At 27.4% G+C, this 9,116-nt stretch overlaps 2 protein-coding genes across 2 annotated transcripts; both read right to left on the reverse strand.

Annotated features, from left to right (window-relative positions):
- Positions 1-4,045: 4,045 nt before the first annotated feature.
- On the reverse strand, positions 4,046-6,979 carry Fis1 (Mitochondrial fission 1 protein). The gene is made up of 4 exons (XM_015325393.2): positions 6,838-6,979; positions 6,146-6,355; positions 5,937-6,042; positions 4,046-5,017 (listed from the first exon to the last, which is right to left on the reverse strand). The coding sequence occupies exons 1-4, from the start codon at positions 6,880-6,882 to the stop codon at positions 4,926-4,928; spliced, it is 453 nt and encodes a 150-aa protein (XP_015180879.1). The 5' UTR covers positions 6,883-6,979; the 3' UTR covers positions 4,046-4,925.
- Positions 6,833-8,870, reverse strand: LOC107068698 (uncharacterized). Its single transcript, XM_015325391.2, has 5 exons — positions 8,262-8,870; positions 7,888-8,129; positions 7,647-7,793; positions 7,443-7,580; positions 6,833-6,908 (listed from the first exon to the last, which is right to left on the reverse strand). The coding sequence occupies exons 1-5, from the start codon at positions 8,349-8,351 to the stop codon at positions 6,899-6,901; spliced, it is 627 nt and encodes a 208-aa protein (XP_015180877.1). The 5' UTR covers positions 8,352-8,870; the 3' UTR covers positions 6,833-6,898.
- Positions 8,871-9,116: the final 246 nt, after the last annotated feature.

Here is a 9,116-nt window from a genome sequence, read left to right on the forward strand (position 1 = left end):
ATATATATATATACATCTTAAAAATTATTCTATGGTTTCTTGATAATACGCACATCGTGACGCACGTAAAATACTTATGTATATGTATCTACTATACGCAATACACATACACGTCTGTATACACGCACACGTGTGCACGATTTAAAGTGTACTTAAGTTCCATATTTTTAAGATCACCATCTTTGCGTATATGTATTAATATAAGGTTATATATATATATATATATATATATATATATATATATATATATAATATATATAATATATAATATATATATATTTGCACGCAATACACACAAATATACGAAAAATTTGTGTACTCACCGTAGAAAAAGAAGAAAGCATTTTGTTCGTCCTTGAAAAAAGACACGAATCTTGGATACCAGACATCTTTGGTCTTCAATCAAAAATCGTCGAGTAGATGATGATGAAGAAGAAAAAGAAGATAACTTCCTCTTCTCGAGGAACTGGAAATACAGCTTATTATGAAGAAAACACACAATACACACAGACTGCGTACACAAAATTACACTTCACTAGCGTAAACGCATTTTCATTCATCTAACATAATAAACATTAAAACCATCACTGACACTGTATATTCGTGTAAAGCATAGCAGAGCCTTATTGAGAAAGCAATATACACCCCTTTAAAGAACAAAAAAAGAAAAGAGAAAAAAAAACTAAACTGCTTTAAAAGTATTTTCAAGCTGTTAATATATATATCTAATCTCGAACTACGTTCACATATTCCTACACGGATAGATAAATATAAAACGTAAGAATAAAAGAGAAAGACAGAGAGAGAAGATTAAAAAAAAAACATTATTGTCTAATTAGCGCGATAAATTAATTAATTCCAACTTGTTTATTAATGTACAAAAAAAATAAACGTGTCGGAATTAACGTGTTTCTAATCAAATGTTTGCGTCAATATAAATTATTTATATTATTTATATTTACATACTTTAATATGTAATATACATAATACGTACAATGAATCACAGGAGTGCTCATATATTCCCACTCTTAATTTAAAACAATATTTGCTAACGATTAACATTTCTAAATTTTTTTATATAGAAACATATTTAAAGATTATTAAACTTTGAAATTAATACAAATTTCATTGCAAAAAGTATATTTTATTTTTAAAAAAATTATAATTTAACATAAATGATAAAATGAGTCTCACAAGAGTATGGCTAATCTTCTCAAAAGCATTATAAAATGCAAAAAATCAAATACTACTTACTAAAATATTCATTGTATTTTTATTATACCTATTACGTAGATAAGATTACTATTGCGAGATCAATATTGTTTTTATAATTTATGTCTAATTATATTTGTAAAATAATAAAATATTCTTTTCTAATCAAATTGATATCAATTTGAAAGCTTAACAATCTTAAATTACGTTTCTCTGTAGAAGAAGAAATTGGAAGCTTTGCAAATATCAATTATCTGAATGTAAATTTCACATCACATTTTAGCATCATTTTCATATGTATATTTTGTCATATTTTGTTTTCTTATTATAACTAAGATAACGATACAGTACAAAACAAGAATAAAACTATGTGTTGCTTATGAAAGAATATGTTAAATAAAAGTCATCGTCAAAATTGCATTTTTTTAAAATGCAGACCATGTTTAGCTCATCTAATTTGAAAACGACGATAAATAGATGGACTTATAAATACTAATTGTCGCATAATAACTTGAAAAATAATTAAAATAGTCGAATTTATTCAATTAAAACGTTCCCGATCATATCAAACGTCTTGGATTTTAAATATAAAAAAAAATAATCTTGTACTTATCATTGAAAAAAAAATGAAAAAATAATAAAATTACTTTCCGAAAAATCAAATATTTACAATTTACAGTTAGAGACTTTTAACGAATACTCCTGTAACTCACTGTATAAATATGTCACATATTCGTATATGTGTGATAGGTAAAATCGTTGAAATTGATAGACCAATTCGTTTATTATTAACAATAATTAATGAACTTTTCTCTTACGACGGGGTCCGATCATTAGTGTCGCACCAGTTTTATCGTTTCCAACCTTCTCAAATCTACTACGGGCTTATCGGATTGACACCATAAATGATAAATTATTCTCGACCCGGCGCCGTTATTAATTACGAGTTAGACGGACTCTCTATCTATATATAATATATATATGTATAAGCTTGTGACACCTTCGTTCGATCGTTCGTCTTCGACTAAAACCACTGATACGACCTTCCGAACTTGTCTCTCCGATGTTTACGATACATCCATTAGACTCTGTCTAACGATAAAAATAAATCAACACGCACGTATATAATTCTCCTTCGACATTGTTTTCTTTCCAAATTCTATTATTCTCGTCTCACCTATTGTATTTATTTATGTATATTTAAAATGTGTACGTTAATACACATTTACATTTTTTTTTAATACACTCGAAACAAAATTTCACATAAAATGTGACGTAGAGGATTAATTTTAACGAATTTTTAATTGACGTAATATTTTTTTTGTTATTTCTTACAATTTTAATTATTTTCTTTTCTACGCGCAAGATGAAAAATTCTAAAAGAAATAAAAATCGTATATTTTTTCAAAAATGTGATTTCATAACACCGGCGTATAATATTCAGGCCCCTCCCCCCAATAAATTATTTTGATATATGTATTTAATTAAATAAAAAAAAAGAAAATAATTAAAATTAAAAGGATGAGTTTTTTTTCTCGTAGACACGAAAACGAGAAGATTCGGCACGAGTCAATGAAATACTCTCTCCGTGTATGTAAATATATTATCGAGATATAAATGATGACTTATAAGAAATCATTCTCGTCTGCCTATACTCGATTTTCTCCCTTAACTCTTATTGGATCTTTATTAAGGAAGAAAGAAAAAATAAATAAATAAATAAAATAATCTAAGAAGTAAAAGAAGAAGAAAAAGAAGAAGAAGCATAGAATCTTATATTATAATAAAAAAAAAATTAATAAATAAGGAATAAAAAGACAGAAATAAACGCGCGTGTACTATAATTAATTAATTAAGAAAGAGCGTGGCCACACACTTCCTCGGCCTTCCTGTTCAAACTTTCTAGATATATGTATGTATAATAAATAAATAAATAAATAAGTAAATATATACATATATCTAATCATCATGTGTATGTATGTATGTCGTAGGGAAACCAATCCGCGCTCTTCTTCTAATATGTATCATCAACCACTGTCCCAAATTTTCTCCCAAATTTTTCTCTCTACCTCCTTTTCCCGAATACAAGTCAAAAAATAAAAATAAATAAAAAGAAAAAATAAAAAAGAAAAAGAAACGACCGAACGATTTGTACATAGTACGAGGAAAAAAAAGGCTATGGAAATGTACAACCCGCTCGCAAAAAAAAACAAAAATATACAAACACACACACAAATATAATAAAAACAATAGTAACAGCGCTCTTCTGTATTTCAACGCAAAGAAAACAGATATATATATATATATATACACATATACATACATAATAATAATAATATTAAAAATAATAATAATAAGAAGAAGAAGAAGAAGAAAGGGCGAAAATGCGTAAAGCCGTGGCTCGTAAAAGAAAAAGAAAATAAATGTGCGAAAAAGTTCGAGCGGGTGTAATGATTGTGGTGTGGGCTTATTTCTCGAGACCCCTGGGCCATAAAAAAAATGAAATAAAATAAAAAATAGTAGGTCATTAAATATAATATTATATAAATAAATATATATATATATATATACATTACATAGGGATATTCCAGCGTTATTTTGTACATAAATAACTTTATCAACGGATATTAACAAATCATCAATAAAATCTATATACAAAAAGGAACAAAAAAAAGACAAAAAAATAAAATGATTCTACATTTTTCTTTTCTTTATCCAACGCAATCCTTCCATCGCGTGAAATAATCCTCCTGTCATCTTCATCTTTTTTTTTCTTCTTATCGTATCGTAGTCAGTTTTTTACTTCTATTAGGTTTTACACAACATCGCATAATAAGACAATAACATTTATCTTTATTAAAGGTTCGAGATAACAATACAGTTTTAAATATTTAGTTCAATACATAGTTTTCTTTTTTTCTCAATCTTATGTACAAAAGCTATGCTTACACACACTGTGGCTTTGGTATCAAGCTCGTATCATGTGGCTTTTTTTAGTAGTAGTTGGATGAAGTTTAGGCGAGTTTTTTTTTAATTAGAAACAAACTTAAACAAAAGGGATACTCACACAAAAAAAGCTATAAATATCGAATAAATTAAAAAAAAAGTGTGAAAATATATTGATTAACGATGTAAAATTTTTCGGAATGTTTTTCCAAGCCTTTTTTCTTTTTTGTTAAAAAAAAAATTTTTATTTTTTTTCTTTTCTTCTTCTTTTTTTCCCCCGTACAATACGTACGACAAGATATGGTGGTTTATATTCCTAAATATAAATATAAATAATATATATTATAGCAATATATGAATCTTAGAATTAAAAATAATTCGACTGTCGTACGCTAATTTCTAATTCGGTATTTTAAAAAGATAAAGAATCTAAGACACCGCTGCTTTAGTTTTTACTATCACACAGTACAGCAATTTTTATTTCACTTCTTTTTACTTCATTTACTCTTTTTTGTTTCTCTCTCTCTCTATATATATATATTTAGAAAATCATTTGGGGAAACTATAACGTACATTTGTCATACGTCAAAAGCATATTCGAATACTCGTTTCCGGTGTCTGTCTCAATCATAATTCTTATTTCATTTTTCGTTTTTCTTTTTCAATTTTTTTTTCTTTTCTTTTCTTTTAGCGAAATTTCACTCTCCACGAAATGAACTATTTTTTCTCACATCACACGCAATTCACGAATATTATTATATATAGGATTAATTCTTTTTAGCCATTGCGATTCCGAGTCCTAGGACACTCGCAACACCGATAATTACACCTCCCGCCACAGCTATACCGTAAAGACCTTCTGCAAAAAAAAAAATAAAATATAAATTCAATGCTAATCAAACTAAGATTTAATTACATATTTGTTTTCTTTCTTTTCTTTTTCCTTTTTTTTTTTTTAATTTTTCAAAGAGATTTTCTCTTCTAGACTTATTCAACATTTTATATATATAATTATTATCAAACCTACTGTATAAGAGTTATAAAATTCATTGTCAAAAGACATAAGTATACGGAATATAGTAATAATAATAATAATAATAATAATAGTAATAATTTACATGAACACTTAAACATTATACTTGAATATTGGTCAATTATAGGGTAAGTATACGTGTATATAGAGAAGATTGAACAATGAAGTCTAAACAATACTAAGTTTCCTCTTTAAATACGTTATGCTTCTTTCCTTGTGCTTTCTGTTTAGGCTACGATGATCCGTCAACCATAGAAAAACATAAAAATATCAGTCATTGGTAACAGATACAGCCTGCACAGAAAGTCTAAAGCATTTAACATGTTAAGGAATGTTCTTTTACGATAATACATGATGAATTTTATATTACTCCTTATTACTAATCTATATCTTGAATTATTTACAATATTTACAACTTTTGTATAAATTTGTTAAACTTTTATCTATCTCTCAATATCTAGATTTATGTATATATAAATACGCTAGATTAAAAATCTCAATGAGTCATTTACATTTGACACATCCCACATAGCCAATAATACTTTAGCTATATTTATCATTAAGAAGATATTTCAAAGAAGATTAATGTACGTTCCTGCTAACCAAAGAAATATGAAGAATATTAAAAGAAGTATTAAATAATACGAATGTGGTAAAATAATAAAAATAAGTTGCAAAAAAGTTAAATTAGAATCGGCTGCAATTCTTATTTTTCTAAGACGATTGTAAGTTATGAAAAAAAAACCTTTTTCCATCCTTTTCTTTATTAACCTCTCTAGCTGTTGAACTTGTTCGTTGGCGGGTTCAACTTGAAGGAAAGCTCTGACATATGACAAAGCTTTCGAATACTCCTAGAAATATTAAATTACTTTAATCGACACGTAATGTCAACAATTACATATAATTACAAGGATGTCATTATTACATTGGAAATAAAATTAATAAATCACATACCCTTATTCTTGCATTACCAATAGCTAAATAATATAAGCAATCTCGCTTTCCGCTTTCACCATGATTACTGTAAAGATCTTCTAACAGTACTATGCCCTTTCTGATATCAGCTGGATATTTGCTTCTGACAAGACACCATGCGTACTCAAACTGAGCTTTCTGAGTCACACCTGATACGTGTAACTGTTCATGATATACACGTTCGAATTTCTGAAATATAATATATCATCAGTTGAAATATTATTTCATTATATACACATTTAATCCTTGTTAACAAAACAAAACATAATGTTATAATATTCTAATAAAATAATAAAAATATATAAACGTATATTGTGACAAAATGTCAAGAGAGTTGATATTTTATAGAATCGTATTAATAGATTAAGAATGAATAATAAAACAAATAACCAAGTTTCGAATAATCGTCAAATCTAAATTTAAGTTTGAAGTTCATAAACGTCAATCATCTATATAACAAAATGATGCAATCGCAAATTAAAAATGAATTGAAATCAATTACCACTGTATATAGTTAACCTAAATCATTGAAATGACAGATACTTAATGACGAACTATAATTTTATTTTGATCTATAAAATTTGTATACGAAAAATATGAAGTTTTAGGAATAGTCATTAAATTTTTTTAGAATGACTAGTTGTTTGTTATTTTTATTTTTTTATAAATACCTTCAAATCTTCCGAAGAAACGACTTCGTCTAGGACGTCTTCCATTTTATTATTGTGTGCGTTAAATCACACTGCGAACAAAAAATATTTTATCGTAATGCGTACTAAAGAGCACTGTATTTTTTTATCTCTTTAACTAAGCAAATGGCATAGTGTACCGAAAAGTGCAATAGGTTGTCATGATACTCGCGAACAGAGAAAGATACAAGCTAAGAATTTTCATTTTCTCGTTTTCTATTGGCTGCTTCTAGTTATTTCTTTGACGCGATTCACGTTCCTCTTACATCTATTCCTTCCTTTTCATTGGTCAAAATCCGCCATATTAAGTTTTAGAACCAATCAGATTAAAGTATTATCAGAAGCAAATATTTGGATCGAAATTTAAAAATCATATAAGAATCATAAAACTCTCTTTTAAAACAAATAATGAATTTTTTAATTAAAATATATATCAACGAATTTCTCTCATTTTTACTTAAAAACTTACAATAAACTTATATGTAATTCTCATGTATTATTTTACAGTTACCTTTGATGCAATTTATACATATTTAAAAATCTAAGTATGTACATATATAAATACTTAATATTAAATATTAAATTACCTAGAATTAGCAAATATCTCATTGAGATGTTTAGTCACAAAATATATTGGCATACCCATGACGGTATAAAAGTCACCATTTATACTCTCAACTAAGCAACCGCCAAGACCTTGCACTCCGTATCCTCCTGCTTTATCTCTAAATAAATTACACAAATATTAGTCATTTAATTATTTACTTCAATAGATTAAAAGAAACACTTACAGACATTCTCCTGTTTTTACATATGCTTTTATCTGATCTTCCGATAAATCACCAAATTTTACTTTTGTTGATGTATAAAAGTTAACTTCCTTTGTAGGTGTTTTCAAACACACACCGGTGTAAACGACATGCTCTCTATTTGCAAGACTGCAAATAAACATAAAGAAACATTAGATACCAAACCATCAATTCTGATAATTAGCATATATAAATTTTCAAATGATTTGTGCACAATTCTTACTGAGATAGCATACGAAATGCATCAGACTCATCCTTCGGTTTTCCATAAATAGTATCACCAACAGTAACAAAAGTATCTGCACTAATGATTAAAGATGATAAATTAGTACTATTTTGGAGACGTTTATGTACCTCATAAGCTTTCAATTTAGCTAAATCTTGAACATAGTCTCCATGACTTTTATACATAGATCTATCTAAATTTTCATCATAATTAGATACCATGACTTCAAAATCGAGTCCCTAAAATATAATAAAATAACATCCTTACCGTATAATAAATCCCAACATTTAGAAAATCACATCAAAATAGTTTAAGAATCGATATTATAATTAATAAAGAAAATCATAGAGGTTATCATAAACATAACTTACCAACTTTTTAATTATTTTATATCTCCTTGGTGATCCACTGGCTAAAATAATTCTAGTAGAAGCTAAGGCTTGCCTGGTTGGCTCCAACATTTTCTCCTCTTAGAAATTACCTCTATTATGGAAATACAAGGATAGAACTAATTAATTCCCGAGGGAATTGTTATCGACACCTATGGATCCTGACTAAAGTGGAGATTTATAGGTTGGTTTTAACAAAAGCCACCCAATAGCATTAAATTCACAGCTTATAGATATGCGTGTGGTATGTGCTCTCTATTGTACTACAAGCAGTCGCGTGTAGTTTCTATATAGCATTGGATATGTCAAAGCAGTACGTCGTATTACAAGTGAGTATAATGTAGTTCCTGATAACGCACAACCGAGATGTCGCTGCTCTCTCTCTCGCTCATTATATTCATAACCTATAGTACTCAACAAATCAATGAACACTTCATTGTGTATCGTGAATTTATAGTACTATTACTCTCATTGATTTAAACTACGAAAATAATGTTCATTAATGATATAACTTTCTCTTATGAAGACAATTTTAAATGTAAACATTGTCTACTTTTTTAATGGCACGCGATAATCAGATAGTTATAGGCCGCACCTACAGAATCATCCCATCATTCTCTTCATATATATATATATTACAGGTGTACGCTTAGATATGTATTTATGTTCTGAGTCTCTTTATACACATAGAAAAAAATTATACATTAAAAAATATTTTATTTTACGTATTTTATCTATACGAAATTTTTCTTATCAATAATTAAAATTTCATTTTTCATAATTTATGATTTATATGAGATCGTTAAATTAAAAATTATTATTTTCTCGAGTATTTTA

The sequence above is a fragment of the Polistes dominula genome, unplaced genomic scaffold (genome assembly GCF_049000335.1).
Source record: "Polistes dominula isolate Pdom_NZ unplaced genomic scaffold, Pdom_raw_medaka contig_73, whole genome shotgun sequence".
Classification (NCBI taxonomy): domain Eukaryota; kingdom Metazoa; phylum Arthropoda; class Insecta; order Hymenoptera; family Vespidae; genus Polistes; species Polistes dominula.

What these genes read in the sequence shown, in the direction of transcription:
- LOC107068698 (XM_015325391.2), bottom strand. Translation starts at nt 8,351, where the DNA reads ATGTTGGAGCCAACCAGGCAAGCCTTAGCTTCTACTAGAATTATTTTA. An exon ending in ATAAAATAATTAAAAAGTTG is followed by an intron (nt 8,130 to 8,261) that starts GTAAGTTATGTT and finishes ATTATATTTTAG; the next exon opens with GGACTCGATTTTGAAGTCAT. An exon ending in GCATTTCGTATGCTATCTCA is followed by an intron (nt 7,794 to 7,887) that starts GTAAGAATTGTG and finishes GTTTATTTGCAG; the next exon opens with TCTTGCAAATAGAGAGCATG.
- Fis1 (XM_015325393.2), bottom strand. Translation starts at nt 6,882, where the DNA reads ATGGAAGACGTCCTAGACGAAGTCGTTTCTTCGGAAGATTTGAAG. An exon ending in TTTCTTCGGAAGATTTGAAG is followed by an intron (nt 6,356 to 6,837) that starts GTATTTATAAAA and finishes ATTATATTTCAG; the next exon opens with AAATTCGAACGTGTATATCA. An exon ending in AAAGAAAAGGATGGAAAAAG is followed by an intron (nt 5,018 to 5,936) that starts GTTTTTTTTTCA and finishes TTTTTTTTGCAG; the next exon opens with AAGGTCTTTACGGTATAGCT.